Source organism: Syngnathus typhle, linkage group LG12 (assembly GCF_033458585.1).
Source record: "Syngnathus typhle isolate RoL2023-S1 ecotype Sweden linkage group LG12, RoL_Styp_1.0, whole genome shotgun sequence".
Lineage (NCBI taxonomy): Eukaryota > Metazoa > Chordata > Actinopteri > Syngnathiformes > Syngnathidae > Syngnathus > Syngnathus typhle.
Genome location: NC_083749.1, coordinates 2,228,672 through 2,247,228, shown reverse-complemented (window position 1 = coordinate 2,247,228; position 18,557 = coordinate 2,228,672). Strand labels below are relative to the sequence as shown.

Sequence of the window (18,557 nt, the reverse complement as noted above, 5' to 3'; positions counted from 1 at the left end):
AAAAATATATATCCAAATCTATTGATTGACAAGATGTCATCGTATTTTTATTAATGTTCTAAATATAATGCATACCTAACAATAACAAAGTTGACTTTCATCCAACTTCCAGCTTTGGGATCAGAACAGTCGTCAATCGTGAAACAGCAAAATAAACATCTGTAAAAAAAAATACTGTGGGGAAAAAAATAAATCCATGCCCAGTATGTTTACATTCATGTAAATGAACATTTTACAGCATCTAGCTAATGATGTAATTGCTAATTAGGTTACGACAAATAGACAAATGCCGTTTGAGTGGGAAAAATATTCAATAATATCTCATCACTCCCTGCTCGAGAAAAAATGTGACATTTATGTAAAAATACAATGGCTATGTGTATAAATATGCTTTATCATGATATAATTTCCCAAAGGTAAGCGTGAATACACTTGGGTGAAAAAGCACATGCGCGCACACCTGATCAGTTTAGTAAAGCTATCGGGTTACAAGTTCACTCCATATTGGGTAACAACTAGCACTCGCGTCACATTTAAAACACGACAAATCCACTTTCGAGACGGACCACCGCAAAAGACTATATACTTCTTGTAAATTAAAACGTCCTCACATGACGTTTGAAACTGCATAGAAAAGTGTCAAAATAAATCCACAACAGTAAGTTAAGGCTTTTTGCATTGAAAGGACCATTTTCAGGGGACACGTTAGCTCCCATACCAATTACGCAAATTTGGCTTAACTAAATTGCAAGTAATCCACTTCTCCCCAAAAAAAACAACATAAAATTGCATTACTTATATTAACTATATTAAAAAAAAAGGACATATATTGTCTGTATTTATAAGGCTGAGCTCTCCAGCAGGTGGCACTGTGGTGTCAAAAACTCATTACGTTCATTTTCATTATAAACGACTTTTAAGATTAAACTTGCCTCAGTTTGGGGTGTGAAGCGTCTTCATGCCACCTCTCCCTGCTCTTTCTCCACTTTGCGTGGCACCTGCTGGCCCAAGCGGCTAAAAAAAACAACAGTGAAACACGCAACATGCAGAGTGCATGTAAAAACAGTGTGAGCTAAAACTAAGAAGAAAAAAAAAAAAGCACACTGGCAGTAATGTAGCAAAACCGCATCGTTGAGTGTTCAGTAGGAAATACATGAATGAGCGTAAGGTCACTTCCACGTTTTTCGATGCCGACCCTTGCTTTGCTCAAGTTCCGTCGACGGGACGGACGAGGCTTAGTGCTTGATGAAGCCCTGCATCATCTCCAGCGGCAGAGGGAAGATGATGGTGGAGTTCTTCTCGGCGGCGATGGTGTTGAGGGTCTGCAGGTAGCGCAGCTGCAGGGCCGACGGCGACTCGGCGATCACCAGCGACGCCTCCTTCAGCGCCCTGGAGGCGTTCATCTCGCCTTCTGCGGCGATGACCTACAAGGGGCACGCACGGATGGGAAATTAGCCCTAAAGTCCACGTTGAGATGCCGCCATTGGGTTACCTTGGCTCGGGCCTCCCGGGTAGCCTCGGCCTCGGCCGCCATGGCTCTCTGGAGCTGCAGTGGCAGCTTGACGTCTTTGATCTCCACTCGCTCCACCTTGATACCCCAATCGTCAGTAGCGTCGTCGAGGGTGGACTGGTGAGACATTTTTTTTTTCTTTTAAATACTGCTGCTAACTGAGAAACCATCAGTTTGAATTCATGAGCATCTACCACGGCTGGGAGGAGGAAAAAAAAAAAAAAAAAAAAATCAACCGACATACCACTCTTCGCCGCGTGGTGGCAGCAAAGGGCAGACAAAGGGCAAATCCATTTTCAGACCACTCAGGTTTGCTTGCAACAGCGGCAGTGTCAGGTGTTCAAATAATAGACGACAAATACATTGCGGAGCAACTCCATCTGACACGCTTGACACGAGCGTGACGATGAGCGTAATTCGCGGCTGACATAAATCCTCAAGCCAGCGCCTCCGAGAAACAAACCGTCAATTATTCACGGGGTTAATGGATGAATAAATGATAACATTCCCACGCAAACGGACAGCTGCGCTCGACACGCCTGCTGTGTTTTCATTTTATTCACTTCTCTGCAGTTTGTTCACTTTCGAATTGACACTGAATTATGCAGCTCCAGCGTACGGAACGGGCGACCGTGAGCTGTACCTGCATGCTGTGTGCGATTTCTTCACGGTCCGAAAGGATCTCAGCCAGGTTCTTGGTCCCCAGAACATTCCTGAGTGTGGTCTGGGCCAAGAGGCGTGTGGCGGCGTCGGCGTTGGTGATGTTGGCCACGGCCAGAGTCGCGTTTTGAACCCGGTAGTACACCACGCCGTCCACGCTCACCGTCACCGAATCTTTGGTCAAAACCTGCGGCAAACAGGAGTTTGAAATTTAAAGCCATTCATTTATCGATGTTTAACAAAATCTTTTTATTTTTTAATGGTCTATCATTGATTTTTATGGGAAAGCTTTACGGTATCGGAACTTGGTATCGGAATCAGCGACTACTGACAAATTGTGCTCATACGAAAGAATGCGTTTATGGTGTTTTCTACTCGTGAGCTGGATGAAAAATTCCCTAAATCCAATTTGACAGCCTTTGAGCGTATTTGTCGACCGTCAACACGAGGCGGGCGCGTCGTACCTCTTGCGGCGGGATGTCAAAGGTGATGGTGCGCATGTCCACGTTGATGAAGCTGTCAGTGCACGGCAAGATGAAGAACAAACCTGTGGAATGACAAGAATGCAAATAGTCGGCGGTAAACACAATAAGAAGCGGGGCGTCTTGGCAAATGTTTGAAGCCGGCGGGATGAATGGAACGTTGGCACGGGGCCAAGTCAAGCAGGCTTTAGAAGACTGCAGCTGTGCCGACAGTCGGGCAAAGCTGGGAATATTTGCGCCTTTCACCAGACCCGTTTCAAGTCGCAAGCATCCGGCGCCGGGGCACCAAACAATTCTTGGCAGGCGGCGGGCGGAGTGAAACGCTAGGTATGCAAACATTTAGCACTCCTGCATTTTCAATTATGAAAGTTCGACTGGCGCCGCCGGCGGCGGCGGGTGAAATCGGAGCCAACCGCAAATACGAAGCACGGACGCCGAGCGCAAATTAAAAGAACGACAAGATTGTGTCACCGAGGTTAAGGGGGCATTACGAAGCTGAATTTAGTTGGAGCGCAAACACGGCAAGACCCCCAGGAATGCTAGCTTTGCCGGCAGAGAGCTATTATTACCCCACGCCGTCACAAATGGCGTCCCCTGGCACTTCAGGGAGTCCAATTTCAATATTTTTAAGAGGACACTCCCTGTCTGTTTTTTTTTTTTTATTGGCGGCACTAAAACAACAAATCAAAGACGAGGAGACAGTGAGCTGGGAGATGTATGCAAATTGTTTCTCGTGGGAGCTTGGATTGTTCCTCTACAAAAAAACTCATCCTTGGGAATAGCGCCATGACTATTTTCAGATTTATTTCCGCGTCCATAAGTCAAACTGCAGTGGCAGACGCACGGCAGCACATAAATGACAATGCGGGAGGGGCATATTGTTTCCATTTCTGATTTGTGTCACATTGAACAAGATTTTTGTTTTGCATTATTGCTGTTTGGATTGTCCGATTGGATCCTTAACTATCCCGACGAGCTCGTGTTCGTCGGGTATATTTGTCACATTATTTTTGTTCGCCTACTCAAAATGATGAGGTTGCGTTCGGAATGGGCGCTCCCATGTCTGTGGATTTACTGAGCCTTTTTTTTCCCCGGCCCGTATTTTATGGGTTTACAACATCGCTGTCGGCGCATGTCAGGGAGTAACCGGGCAACCGTTGCTACGGCGGCCTAATTTAAGTCGGAAATTAAATCAACCTGACTTGTGACGAGATTTTGCCGCAGAACAAATCGGGCTTGGTTCTGTTTCCACTCTGCGGCCACAAATCCCTCTTTCTAATCACAGAGATGTTTTTCTTTGTTGCATATTAGCTCTGGAAACTGCCTATACATGCCACAAGGTGGCGCCAAAGCACCACTTTTCTATTAGACAGTGCTACGGCCTGCCCGGATAAAGCTCAGTTCGTCAGCACCAAAACATCACAAGACGGCGCCAAAGCACTGCTTTTACAGCCATACATTCATGCAATACAGAAATGTCCGAAATTTAGTGCGGAAGTTGTCATTTCCAACCTGGTCCTTTGGCTCCTCCTCGCAAAAGACGTCCCAGTCGGAAGATAATGGCTCTTTCATACTCCTTCACAATCTGCACGCAGACACCATTTTTTTGTAGTTCTTAAATCAAGGACAAAAAAAGTTCCTCCGTTCACTGGGACAACATGCAATAGAAAGAGTGTAGCAAAAATAATGACTTGGCATGCGATAAAACAAACGTGACCTTGATGCACATCCAAATGGAGATGGGCAGTGTGAGCACCATGAGTAGAAGAGACAACACCACCAGCAGCCATCCACAGAAGCCAATGCTCGAGTCTCCATTCTCCAAGGCTAGAAAAGAAAAATGAATGCACAAAGCTTTCGTTTTCATGTTCACGCGTAAATATAAAGGGTGAGGTCTTGTCCGGGTTTATAATGATCTTGTAATATAATCATTTAACCAATTGGTTTTCATTTAGTCGTTTTATATCTATGGTTATTTGTCGCATCACGTTGATCACTCTGGATATTTATTCTCCTTTGAAGCCATTTGAATTTCACTCCAAACTTGATGACATGCAATGATTCAAACGGGTGTGATCGGATGCAATACCTTCTGCATCGTGTAAAGTGCTGCTTGGACCTACAGACAAAGTTAAAGGTCAAAACACTGTTGATCCCAGTGCACAATAAAAATACACTGTACAGTGAACCCTGGTTATTCACTGGAGATTTTTTTTTTCCCCAAAAAAATTCAAGCTGATTCCTGATCACATCAGGTTTTCATAATTTATTTAATTATTATTAATTATTTAATTTAATATTACATATTACATTGTCCTTGGAAAAAAACGGGTGGAAAGAAACTCCACTAACTACCCAGGCTAAACATAACTCCTTCCCAAAACACACCTCTCAGCCAACATTCTTTCTTGAGATGAATTACTACTTTCCTATTAGCCAGAGCTTTGTACGCCATGTGACTAGAACCACTGAGTCATCAGGTTCGTCCAAAAGAAAAGTGCAATCGCGAATAGGCGGGGGTTCACTGTACTATACAGTGAAACAATAGAAAAACAACCTATCCTAGATGACCTTGGCATCCTGCATAGAGTAAGTTCGAATGAGATCAGTAAGGATGACCTGTTCAATTTGGACATGATCCAATTTTAACACTAAGCATTTTAAATCAATACATTTGATGGCACATGCATTCCCTGACAGGTTTGTACGTGGTTCACTCAGTTACTCCAACACTCACATGGACGTAGTAGCTATTTTCAACTCGTGACAAACAAGACAAAGCACTTTGGACTTGCAACCAAAAAGGAGTTTACGTACGATTACGTGTGCGTAGTTAACTTTTGCAAAAACACCGTTAGCTTGCGAATGGGAGGGGCGTGCCTTCGTTAGCTCAGCCTTTGCTAGCGCTGGGAAACCTTCTCATTTTGGTTTTGACTCGTGAATAAATGCCAGTAACATTAGTTGCCGGTTGAAAACGATTTGTCTGTCGTTTAATGCAAATGTTCGATTTGATAATAATTTCTTTACTGCGCTCACATACGGATACCTTGTGACGCTTCGGTTGCGCAAACATAAGCGAAATCGTGTTTGTATGAGCGTTACCTGATTGACGTTCACGTCTTTTTTCAGCTTTTAATTGCAAATCTTCGTTTTCCATTGTGAATATTACGAATGTTTGCAGTTACGGAGAGAAAATAATTCAACACAACACGGGCGGTGGTTTTATCCTTCGTGAATTATGTTTTCCCCTCTACGACGACTGGAAGGTGCCGTGACGCACTATTGGCGTCATTGGGCGTCACTAATGAGGGGAGCTTAAGATCAGGGGATGCTTTGAGGAAAAAAAAAAGAAAAAGAAACAACAACAATTAGACTTTACCTACGACATCTAAGATTCCATTTTTATACCGTTCAAAAGTAATCTCTCAATGACAGGTTTAACGATGTCCAAAACATGCTGCCTGAAAGTCAGAGTTCAGGATACACTTTTACATACAAATATTGATTTCCTGTCTTGCCCTTTTCCTCCACATTTTTTGTTTCAGCTTAATTATTACATCATTGAGTGAATTCCGCAAACCAAAAAAAAAATCAAGTCTGTGATTTTCCTGGCAGACTGATGAAGGCTATGCATTTACAAGAGGTGCACAACTCCATATGATCTAATCCCCTTTTAATTATGATGAAGGGGCAAAATGTGGGATTGTTGGATTAATTGCCTTACATGCACAAAGCCTTCAACTGGGATCAATATATTGGACTGATTTTAAATGAGTGAATCTTAACTATTTGCAGCCAGCATTTTTGCTAATCCAAAAGGATTCTTTGTCTTCGTCATTATCTCTCCCTGTATATTATGTAGCCTACTGTAACTCTCTTCACGGTCATGTTGGTCCAGTTCTCTCCCTTTCCTGGAAAGAGACCACAAGTCTCATTCTGGTGGGAACTGCGGAATCAATTAGAAGAGAAAGATTTTTTTGTATTCCATCTCACTACATTGCTCAATACAGTAGTATACTGTGTGCATGAGTCGACTGATTGTCCTCACCGGAAATTGTTGTACGTTTCTTGGCCACTAGAGGTCATAGTGGCGGTGCCACTAAATTTCCTACTTAAAGTTATCCACAGCACACAAAAGTATTACGTCAGTCAGAATATTGTTTTTTGTACATGACAACATGTACATGACAACAATTTCAAATTTTGTCAACCAGTCAGGGCATGTTTTTAATAACTGGATTCCTGTGGGCGGAGTTTGGCTAACTCCATGTTAGTTTTTATGAGTCCAAGGACACCCTAGTCTGTTTTTGGGCGGTGGCTCATCCTGTCTTGAAGACTGGGTTACACACACACACACGCACACGCACACACACACACACGGAAAAAAGATCATCACAAAAATGTGGAGCATCGAGTTGCCCTTGAGCAAGGCATCATCGCTGACATGTGATTTTCTTTGCCGACTTGTGAGGAGCAAGCGGACTTATTTTCATTCTGTGGCGCTTTCTGAATGATTATTCCTCAAAGGCGGTGCCCCCCCCCCCCCCCCCCCCCCAGGGTTTTAAATCTTTCTTTATTCCAATATCGAAGCGTATCGTATTGCAGAAGTCACAGCTTGGAGGATTTATCAACTTTGGATGAGGGAGCAAGTAGGGTCAATTATAAAATCACACTTGAGTTTTGATCGGTGCAGCTGTGTGAGAGAATTTTCTATTTGCATTATTATAGATGATCACACACAAGTCTGGCGGCAACTGCAAATAAGCTCCCCGCCCGATTTTATTCCAGAAGTTGACAGCCAAGATGGAGGTCGCTGAGGTCAGGGCGAGGAAAAAGGGTGCAAATTTGTAAATCCCGCCAATCTGTTTTCGAATTACGCCGGCGCTAGCGTGCGAGGTGTTGTTTCCATGTATTATGGAAATGTAATAGGCCGGCCATGCGGGCCCGGCGCGTTCGCAGGTGGCGCGCTCGCCGCGTTTGGCATTCTGCTCCACTTCTCCCACTGAAATGAGTTCTCGCTGGAAACTTACAGAGGATGCGGCGCCCACACAGCTGTTCTCCCCCGAGCTGGCGTACATAAAACATAAAAGGTAAGCCTATATGAAAAATGCACAGAGCGCTGGAAAATAATGTGCTTGATACCCGATTGCTGTCGGGCAGGAGGGAGATAAAGAGAGCGGCCTGCCCTGGATAGATTTTTTTTTTTTTTTTTTTTTTTCAGATCTCGTTTGACTGCGGGCTTGGATGACTTCCTGCGCAAACATTTACTCACCGTGCTCAATCCGCGGATCACATTACAAAGATTGATTGTTCACTTGCCTTTCACCCTCCACTGTTTCATTGGCCAATATGAAATTAAATGGGATTCTTCAAAGCGGGGAGGGGGGGAGTAGTCGACTCGTTACGCATTCGAATAAGTGACTTTGTCTTTCAAGCAGATGCGAACAAGCAGATCGCGTGCGCGTGCAGAAAAGGCCGCCATTGTTCTCGTGCGGTTTGAGATGAAGCGAAATCTCCAAGACGAGGCGAGCAAAAACAAATCCAAATGATTGTCACGCTCCAAAGAGTGGCAACGTCGTCAATTCGCCACGGCGCCCGCGTGAACTCGCAAGGCGATTAATTTGAGACACACAGGTGGCTCACGACTCACACAAAGCATCAATTGGACACTTTTTGGCAATCCCCAAAACAGCTCAGTGAGTTCTAATACATCCCACGTGGAAACGGAACCAAGGCTCATCAATTTACCTCTCACTTGCTTTTAAGGGATCTCTGGATATGAGTCAAAAAAATAAAAAAAATGCAACTGAAGAGATAAGCAAAAACTGGCCCGCACCTGATGGACTCTAGAGGGCGCCAGAAATCAGGTGATCTTTCAATATAATTTATTCGAGCAAATTATTACCATTAAGTTAGTTGCTGTTTAGTTCTAAATTTGTAACGGTGGTCATTACATTCAGTAATGAATAATGGGGGGGGGGGGGGCACAGAGGGCATCACATTGGCTATGGCCGGCCCTGCGTCACTCCATAACAAAATAATCAGACTGCAGCTAGTTTCTGCTCTGGCCACCAGGCATGACGCAAACTTACTATTCAAGGTGACCTTCATCTCTTCCGCGCAAGTACACAAATCAAAGTTACAACATGTCATTTTGTGCAACAGGTGGAAATGCAGCATTTGTGTTTTAATCAATACAAAAAAAAAAAAAATCAACAAGCAGCTCGGCTGGAAGGAAAAAAACGTGTTGGTGTTCTGACCTTGAAGACTCGGGGTCAACACAACGGATGGCTTTCTTCTCCGCGAGAGGCTTTTTTGGAAAAAAACCAAAGCGCTATCGGTGAGGCCGAGAGCGAGAGAAGCTTAGCCCCTCCTTCGCTCGCTCCCTCCCTCACCTCCACATCACGTCCTCCCATCCATTCCATTTCCCCTTTCTGCGTCTTCCTCCCATCATCGCTTTCCTCACCCTCGCCCCCTCACATCGTTAGCATTTAGATAGTTGAGAGCAGAGAAGCTGGGGTAATAGGCTTTTCCCTCCCCGCAGTCCCTCCTTGCTCAAATCAGCTGAAGTAAGAGGGATTAACTCAAAAGAACAACAATGATGATGAGAGCGAGTGCCAATGAAAGAAAAGGAGCAATGGACGGGGAGGGGAGGGGGCGAGGCATAACGCTTGATCGGCCTGCGAGCTCATTAACCCGGGCCTTGACTGAATTGATGTTAGAGGTGATTGGAGATTATCACATTTAGGAGATACTTCTCCCTCCCCTGGCCTATTCGCTCCGTGCTTTTCTTTCTCTCAATTTCATCCAGGTCAGCTGTCCCTCCCTGCTCGGGATCCCTCGGGCGGATAGCCTGTGTTCGCTTGATCTCCTAATTCTGCTTCATTTAAACTTCATCAAGTCTTCCACTGGACCGGAAGCGGAGAAGAATGAGAACAGCTTGGCTGGAAACAGCTTTTTCTCCCCTCGCTCCTCTTTTGTTGTGTGTGATCTGATATGATGCTACCCCCCCCCTTCAAAAAAAAAAAAGCAGCTGGAAATGTGCAAACTCAAGTTTGAGTCAAAGTTTCTTGAACGCCTTCAGCAACAGCGCAATAAAACGCTATTGACGCAAAAAAATCGAAATGTAAAATTGATCATTTAAATATTAAGAACTCGTGTTAAATAAAAGTCTGGCTTCTGGTGGAGTCCTTTTTGTGAACATTTTTAAATGAGCTCATTTTTTGTTTAGCATCAAGTATCTAAAAGGGTTTCCGATTTAAAAAAGGAATTGAATGAAAGCGGAAGCCCAAATAATATTTATTTTTGTCATTATTATTTTTATGGGCCAATCATGTGACTCCTCTGAAACATTTCAGGGATTTTTATCTACAACCCATTTGTCCAACAAATTATTTTTACGAAAGGATATTTAACAATATTTAAAATACAATTTTCAAGAATTTGCCTTTTATAGATTATAATCACAAACACAGAGATGACTAATCCTGTACCCCTTAGAGACCATGTCCCCCCCCCCTTGATTTAGAAAATTTAGCATGCGCCCTCGGCCGAGGCAGAAAATGAGATTACTGTATTTAAATGACTATGGTAATGGAGAGCATGCTGCCGGGCCCCCGTCGGATAAAGGATTTTTCCAGCGTTCATTGTTGGCAGTTTTGCAAAGTACTATCGCCCTGCATCGGCTCACAATGGGGATGTCATTTCTCTTTCTTCTCCTCCCCCCTCAGCCCCTCGTCAGGCCCATGTACCGGGCCCCGGGAGGCCTCGGTAGCCGAGCGTGCGTGTGCATGTGTGTGCGCGGACTTGGCCGAGGCCAGACGTAAGGAGAATATTGTTCATTCAAAGCCGCCGCAGAGTGATTGGACACGGTCAGCCCGTTTTGGAAGCCGTAATCCAATCTATGATTTTAATGAAGTGTACTCTCCAAGGATGAACACCATGTGGTCACGGGAGGATGTGGAGGCCAGGTGGCCAGGAGGGGGAGTGCTTTGAAAAAGCTGCATCGTCGCATCCCAAACTTGCGTGTTGGGGGACAACAAGACACTGTCATCCAAAACGTTTTTGCGAGGGAATTTTATCGAATATCTCCGGTCCCCCAATGGGAGTGCAACAGGGTTCTGATCTCAGCCCACTGAGATGCTCCGGCAAACCAATTGAATCGTTTCATTTGATTCTGTCATTTGAATGCTTATTCGCTGAGTATCAAGACCAAGATCCACTCCACAATTTTTTTAAAAAGTGGAACGTACACATGACGGGATGCTGCACCTTCCATTTGCATCACAGAGTACTGCAGAGTTTTCTCCCGGTCCCGTTCTTCCCTCTTGAGTCCCCCCCCTCCTCCCCTTGCAAGCCTGATCTATTGGTTTTCGGCAGAGCGGTGAGCTATAAATCACGCCGATGGGGAGCGTCGATGATTAGGTTACGGGTGCAGGGAGAGAGGAAGGGAACAGAAACGAGGGGACATCACGGAGGAGGGGTGAAGGTGGGCCCGGCTACCTGGGTGCACAGCAGACAGGTTACTGATGGTGTTAGTTACCTGCACGAGGTGGCGGAGGGGGGAGGGAGGGGGGCGGGGGGGGGGGGGGGGGTCGTTCTCCTGGGTGTTACATAAAGGAGCTATGGCTCTGCTGGGGCCCGCCGAAAGACGCGAGGATACATAAAGCGAGCGGGAATTGCCTCCGCCGTATGAATGCGGCATTGCTTATTCTGGCCCGTCATGTCAGTGTTGCCTCCTGAGAGCAAGAACAGGGAGGGGAGGGGGGAGGGAGATATTGATTTATCGTGTAACAGCAGCGCAATTAAAATTTCATTTGTTGGAAATGTAGACTTTAGCCTCATTTAAGCTTTAGGGGAACTCATAAACTGCCTTCATTTGCAGCGAAGCCGGTCATGTGACACGCACGGAGCTCGTTTTGGAAATTCGGCTCCCTGTCAATTATCGATGCGACCGTCCGATTTGATTCGATACTACCGGAGCGGGATGTCGATTTGTCTGGAACTTGACCTTAATGCCTCATTGGCAGAGATTTGCCCCAGCGGCATGACACTTTCCCTCAGGTAACAAATCTCCCACAATGCAGCCAGCTGCCAAATCTTCCGGCGAGGAAGTCGAAGACGACAAACATGAGCGGGGATGATAATGAACACGCTTCATGAGCGTGACAGAAAGCAGGAGATGCCGCAAGCCCCCCCCGGCCCTCCGCTGATATGGTACAATTGTGTTTTACTTGTTCGCCCATTTAATGGCTGCTCTGTGTTACTGTATGTTTCATCAGCATCATGGTGGCAGGTGGGAGGGATCCTGCCTTTGGAGGAGCGGAGAGGGGCTTTGTTTGCTTTAGTTTACATGCTCGCCGGTTGTTTGTTGCGTGTCGGCTTGCCAGATCTCTGCTGTCAGCCTCCCCTATCAGCGAGTCTGACAGCTCCGCCGCCGTGTTTTCAAGGGAGAGGAGGAATTAAAAGATAAGAATTGCAGCCGAGAAGGAAGCAGGTGCTTGAAGCTCACCTGCCCGACAGATTGGCTTGAGGTTGACCACGTCGGGGGGCCCAGCGAGCTAATGTGGGCGATTGTCTTGATTTTCTGGGGTGCAGGCGGCGAGGAGGGAGGCCGGGGATTACGAGGATGATCCCGCCATTCAAAGCAGCTCAAAACAGAGCCTGCTCTTCCCTCCCCAAACCCGGCTAATTCCCTTTTGATGAGGCGTGCTAAATAAATCCTATTTCCACGCCTTTATTCCCAACCGACTCCCGGAGCGGAGATCAGGGGGGACGCGGATTTTACAGGCTTCTGCCGCCATTTGGGATCCATAATGGAGTCCGGTCGCAGCGGCGGCGGCGGCGGCGGCTACCGTCCGGAGTGACGCGTTTACACGCGGCGGCGCTTCTTGGCAAATGTGCCATGATGGCTTTGTGCACAAATGCAGGCCATCATGTCATACGTTTGAAATTTGTTGCACTCCAGGTGCGTGCACCGTACTCCAACCCCCCCCCTCCCGTGGCCCTCGCCTATGACGCTAACAAGCTCCTCCGTCTTTTTTGCTCTGTCTACAGCAGGGCCTTGTTATTAATGGGGACCAGCTGGGAGCGGCGCAGGTACACGCGCCGCCAGACAAAGGCCCATATATAATCATAAAGTCATAACAAACGACCTGATGTAAATGAGCGTCGGTAAAGAAAGAATAAGGCCGTGGCTCTGGAGGTGAAGCGGAGGAAAAAAAAAAAAACGTGGAAATGCCCACTTAGACGACTGGCGGAGAACTGCAGATACGACCTTTCACCTCCCTCCGGAGGTCAAGACTTCCGTGTGCCTCTTCGACATCTCGTTTTTCTACTGATGGGGCAGTTTGGCTGCGGGGAAATCTCCCGGCCAATGAAAGACAGATTTCGACTCGCTCTTCAATGACGGCTTGGCCCCTTTGACATATGGCGACGCGATCGCAGCCTTCGCAACCAGGCAGCTTGCATCCTCAATGAGGTTTTTTTTTTTTTTTTAAAAAGATGAAATGATAATTATGACGTTAAACGACAGGCACGGAGAATCCCGGGGCTTGCTGGTGTGCAACGGCGAGGCTTATCAAGACACATGCTTCCAATTAGCCGGGCTTCTTAGTGTAAATGCTTCATAAATGATCCTCCCTACTTCGGGATGAGGAGAGTTAGCGTCGCCACAAAGGTTGGGCATGGAAATGAAAAGGACAGTTTTTGGAGGGGGTTAAAGATTGAGGTGCAAGGACGATGAGTGAGTGAGGAGTTGGCGGACGTTGTTTGGCTGCAAGCGGCAAAATACAATTGCGCTCTATTAGGGCAATTCGCAAAGTGTCATGTCACCAAAAACTTCCCAGCACGAGTCGCATTTTTTTCATGAAGACAAGCCATAAATGATTTAAAACGATCTCAATGATGAAAATCTGTACTGCTCATTAAAGCCATTTGATCAAAGCATTCAAAATCAATTTGATAACTTTTATAATTTAATTCATTGTATTGAATTGTATTATCTTCCAATGCAGCTTGCTATTCAAAAAAAATACAAGCCAAAATATGATCTAAAAAATCACCAATTAATGCTTTGAATTTTGGGACGAAATGACAAAAATTCACTTTTTATTTGCTGAGCCATGATTTTTTTTAAAAAAGTTATACAACATGGAATTAAATGATACACTCTAATCAGTGCATGAAAAATGTGTCCTTCGACCGTCCGCAATTCCGGACGGGAGACTTAGATCTAAATCTCTCCTCTAGCCTTCCATCTAAAGGGGCAAAAAGCTTTTGGTATTACGAGCTAGGCTGCTCCGTTTCAGCAAAGGTGTCGAGCAGTTTGAGGGGCTTTTGAATCCTGCTGGGAACGTAAAGCGTCTGTAAACACCCAGCACAAAGAGCCCCTGTAAGGCACTAAAGCTCCGGCCGCCACAATGGCCCGTCGTGGCCAATTGGCCGCGAGCTGTGGGAGAGAGCCTGTTTAAGAAGACGCAGGGTGGGGGAGTTAAGCTCAGCCGCAGCCCGCCCGGCGTGACAGACACTTGTCCATAGAACGCCGCTTGGTGAATCTCAAAAACATTCTGTTTCACTGTCGCTCACCGAGACACTCGGCAACACCAGCTGTCACCCATACGTGTCATATAAATGCATTTTTTTTTTCGGGGTCCCGGCGATCTAAATCGACCATCTCAGAGGGGCACATGCTCACACACGCTCACGTTTGCATACAGCATCATGCAGACAGTCAATAACAGAATGGGCTGGGAGATTAAGCCTAAGCCCGGGCTCCTTTTCATGTGGCGGAGCAGCCGCTGCCCCGAGATCTGGCACCAGATGGCGCTGTGCCGGTGGCTGCCAGGAGATAATCGGGACAGATCGGGCAGCATTACTACCCATTATCTTGTAATTATTCTTGTGTGGAGCGCTGATCCTGCCGTTTGTGTAAGTGGATGGCACGGAGACGCCGTCGCCCCCGGCAGCAGCGAAATCCTCCCCGCTTCTCTCAAGCCCCTCTTGGGGACGCATGGGGGGGGCGGGGGGTTGAAGGAGAATCGAGCGGGAGTCTTTGTGAGACGCAACGCCGCACCTGACATTCATAAAATCATTCTAGCGACTGGCCGACGAAACCGTTGGAATCCGGCTGACCTTTGACCTTTGCATTGATGTCACGCAAGGTGTCATTTCGCCAGCGCCGCAGCCAGAAGAGCCCTACTGGCCTCTGATGGCGCTATAAAAGTGTGATAAGGATACAGTCGAAGTCTCCGCGGCTCCATTTGCGCAGAGCAGCCGTTGTACACTCCCCTGCCCCCCCCCCCCAACCCTTGCCCCCTCCCCACTTCTCTAACGATGGCGCTGACTGCACAGAGGCATATGGCTTACCATGTGCTGAGTCCCACGTGCGCACTCTAAAGCGCGAGTCTACCCGGAACATCTTCGCTTAATTATCGGTATTTTGTTTCTGCATCCTCCTGTTTTGCATATCAATATCTGTCAGCTCGGTACGTAATGTGAAGGCTTACGTTCAAATACCTCGGCGAAACGCCGGCTTCAGAATATACGGCGACTCCCGTGGGGTGACGAGTCCGAGATTATGTGCGTGCTTTCCGTTCCTTTTTCACCAGGTCTCAGGTGTGCACGTATGCATATACAGTATATGCGTGTGTGTGTGTGATATGAGAATGTGGCCGTGAATCACAACTAGTGCTCGTGCGTTAACCAATAAACAATACACACCACGACAGCCCTTCAAGTGGCGCGTAATAAAACAGCTGATCAATCTCGCAGGCCCGTGTGGCGCGCAGCGAGGGCATGTACATGCAAATGAGAAGCGCTAAATGCCACTGAGGGGCGGGAGAGCAAAGCAATCACTTGAGATGACAAATTCCATAGGAAGGAGGCGGGCGGGGGGGTTACTTGATATACAGCAAAGATGGGATTCTTAATGCTGGTGATCCAAGAGAAGTCAAGACAGAAGGCATAATTACAGTCGGTGCACCAGGGAAAGATTGCAGATTGCAGATTGATGTTGCGTTCCAGAAAAGTAGGAGAATGGAAATTTCCAGGCTCGGTATAGGAAAAGTGCAATGGAATTGTTTTCCTTCTTTGTTGGAAAGGGAATGTTACGCCAATTGTCATTATTCTGTTTGAAGACCTCAGAGTAGTTGTGACCATGGGCGGCGCTAGGATTTTTGCCCTTGGGGGGGCTATGGGGTGGCCAAGGTTATCTCAGGGGGCGCACAAAACAGAAAATTATTCTTACAAAGCCAAAATATTCTTCAGAAAAGCCCGATGAAGATTCACTACATGGTCCCTGCAAGTGACAAGGGTAAGTGTGGACGAAAATTCCCAGAAACAAAAAGAAAATGGGAAAATACCCCAAAAGTGGGAGATCAAGCACATTTTTGGATTTAGCCAGTTCTGTGAGCTCCGATATTTTATAATGATGTCACCGTGTTGTTAACGATCTCAGGGGGCGTCCATTTTGCCACTGACTGTGCCAAATGAGATTTTCTACAGAGACCCGTCTTGATGTCTACAAGGCCGCTAATTGTGTGCGTGCTCGGTGAAACCAAAGCGTGCGTTCTGTGTGTGGCATCAGCGTACACACCCGCGCAGACGCAAGAGAAGCCCGCCCTTCCAAAAGAACCTTTTTTCTGCCGAGCCCGAAGGGGTCAGGTCAACTGATCCGGGGGCCACTTGGGCAAATCCGAAACACAAACACGACGGAAGAAAGAGCAGAAAAGCCCGAGGAGGCTGGCGGTAAAAAAGACGGATAGAACACGTCCATGGGAAGATGAAGAGATGATGAAGCGAGAGCTGATTAAGCGGCTTTTAGATCTCTGGGAAATATCCAAAGGATTGTGCCGGCAGTTCCACAAATCCTGACCCTTATCGCTGGATCTATCAACCCTGGGAGTCTGTGCGCGACAATGGGAAGTCTATAAGCTCGGCCAAGCTGCTCCATTGACGCTTCATTAGGCAACAATGAGCGCAGATTACCGCCATGTTGCTGCGTTGGTGGCTTTCACTTGACGCGAAGAAAGAGCGCTTAAGCTAACGCCGCGCAGCCTTTGAAGCCCTAGCGTTGAATCGGATGGTTTTTCATCTTCCTACAATTACTGATTTGCACGTAGGTATCAAAGGGAATATGATTTTTACGGTTTGAATGTTCGAATGTCCCCGGTAGGCGGTTAGACAAAAAAACGTTACAGCTTAGCTAGCTTGCTTTGGTTTTCCTACAGCAGATATTGGACTCAAGCGGTAAGTAATAACATATCTTTGCAACAATGATGACATAAAGGAGTAATCAATATCTGAATCAATAATAATAAGAGGTGTCACCAGAAAAATCAATGAGCATGCGGCTTTGGGATTTTGCTCGGTGAAATCTGGATTTGGGTCAAATTCACACTGCTTGCAGGTATTTCGCAACAGCTCGAATTTTTGGGGGGACATTTTATAGCTGTACTTGAATTTTAATGTATACGAGTCAAGTCCCTCGATACACATGGACAGGGTTGAGCCCACGACAAGAAACGTTCCGTTCCGACCCGAGCGTCAGCAATCAAAGCGAAAGGAGGAGCGAGCTGAATGCTAATTGCGTAGCATTGGCTAGCTTTAGCCTGTTGATCGCTTATGTATAATTGAACACAATCTGCGCATGCATTATGAACGAGCAAGGAGGCAAAATTCATGTCACAGGGATAGACGTTGCAGAATGAGGATTTTTTTTCTAAATATAAATATATTTTTAAAAAATCTCTTTATTTTAATCAGCCCTTCTTCTTCCCCAACGTCAGCTCCCCACATCCTTTCCGGGGGAATCAACTTTCTAAAGGAATGTGAGCGAGAGCGAGCGAGCAGGCACTCTGGAGGCAGTCAATACCTTATCAACTCCTGCCGAACGCTGACACCTTGACGTCCTTGACAGCAAATTATTACTTTTTCATGACGCAACCAGGTGCAATTACAGCAACATCTTTGCGCCGTATCCTGCTGCTCCTGCAACTGTCAAAAGACATTCCTGGCGGGATCGCCGAGGAGCTGAGACATCAGTCTCCCCATCCCTCCTAAGGTTGCCTCGTATAGACACACTGACAGATGGAAAAGTCAGGTAGGTGCGTGGGGGGGGGGTCGTGTGCAGATTGCAAAAGGAGAAAATGCACGGATTAGTTGTGTTCTACTCAAATGACTTTTTAGGGCGGCTGTGTTTGTTGGGGTTGACTGACAGAGCGAAAGGCGAGCCGCATTTGTTGTGGAGTGGAACGACTTGCCGCCACATTTGCAAACAAGCGCGTTTGTGACGCCGTCGCAAGCTTCACACGGCGCATGCTACACCCTGTAGGCTTGATTATAAAGTTTAAGCGCACTTTAGCTAACAACAACACAAGGGGTGGAGGGGGGGGAGCAGGTAAAGCTCAATTAAGACTTCAGAGCGACGCTTCCCCCCCCGCCCCTTCGTGCTGCCGCAGACGAGAGCACAAAGAGCGAGCGGCCCTGTGATGGCGCACTTGTGAGGATGCCGGCTGGCGGGGAAGAAACTTTGCCATCCTGGAGGTGGATGTTGCCTCATGTCGCTTTGGTTGAGGTGAGGGGGAGATGTGAGGCTGCCGGTGGCATTAGCGTGCGTTTGTCTTCTCCTTAAATTATGTGTGTCGTCGGGAAGAAGGGCAGATGAGAAAAAGACGAAGGAGCCCTGAACACAGACACCCGAATCTTGGCTTTCATCTGGAATCTTCATTCCTCACTTAGTCAATTTATGAACTTTCCACAATACATTTGGATAGGGAGCGGTGGTTGGGGTGCCGGGCCGTGATCAGCCAATCGGAATTTTCCGACTTGAAATTACGAACGAATGTTAGAATGTTGAAATACTGACAGAAGATTCCAAATGTACAAAATAATAAAAATAATATCTA

The 18,557-nt window shown here is 46.7% G+C and overlaps 1 protein-coding gene across 2 annotated transcripts; it reads right to left on the bottom strand.

Moving 5' to 3' along the window:
- Positions 1–21: 21 nt before the first annotated feature.
- Positions 22–5,918, bottom strand: stom (stomatin). Of its 2 annotated transcripts, XM_061292574.1 has the most exons (8): positions 5,755–5,913; positions 4,742–4,771; positions 4,370–4,479; positions 4,165–4,237; positions 2,635–2,717; positions 2,154–2,357; positions 1,493–1,627; positions 22–1,424 (listed from the first exon to the last, which is right to left on the bottom strand). In XM_061292574.1, the coding sequence occupies exons 1-8, from the start codon at positions 5,807–5,809 to the stop codon at positions 1,236–1,238; spliced, it is 879 nt and encodes a 292-aa protein (XP_061148558.1). In that variant the 5' UTR covers positions 5,810–5,913; the 3' UTR covers positions 22–1,235. The 2 variants fall into 2 exon arrangements, with proteins under 2 accessions (XP_061148558.1, XP_061148559.1); XM_061292575.1 differs by lacking the exon at positions 4,742–4,771 and having other exon boundaries at positions 5,755–5,918.
- Between the last annotated feature and the right edge of the window lie 12,639 nt (positions 5,919–18,557).

What these genes read in the sequence shown, in the direction of transcription:
- stom (XM_061292574.1), bottom strand. Translation starts at nt 5,809, where the DNA reads ATGGAAAACGAAGATTTGCAATTAAAAGCTGAAAAAAGACGTGAACGT. An exon ending in AAATCGCACACAGCATGCAG is followed by an intron (nt 1,628 to 2,153) that starts GTACAGCTCACG and finishes ATGTCTCACCAG; the next exon opens with TCCACCCTCGACGACGCTAC. An exon ending in CCCGGGAGGCCCGAGCCAAG is followed by an intron (nt 1,425 to 1,492) that starts GTAACCCAATGG and finishes TGCCCCTTGTAG; the next exon opens with GTCATCGCCGCAGAAGGCGA.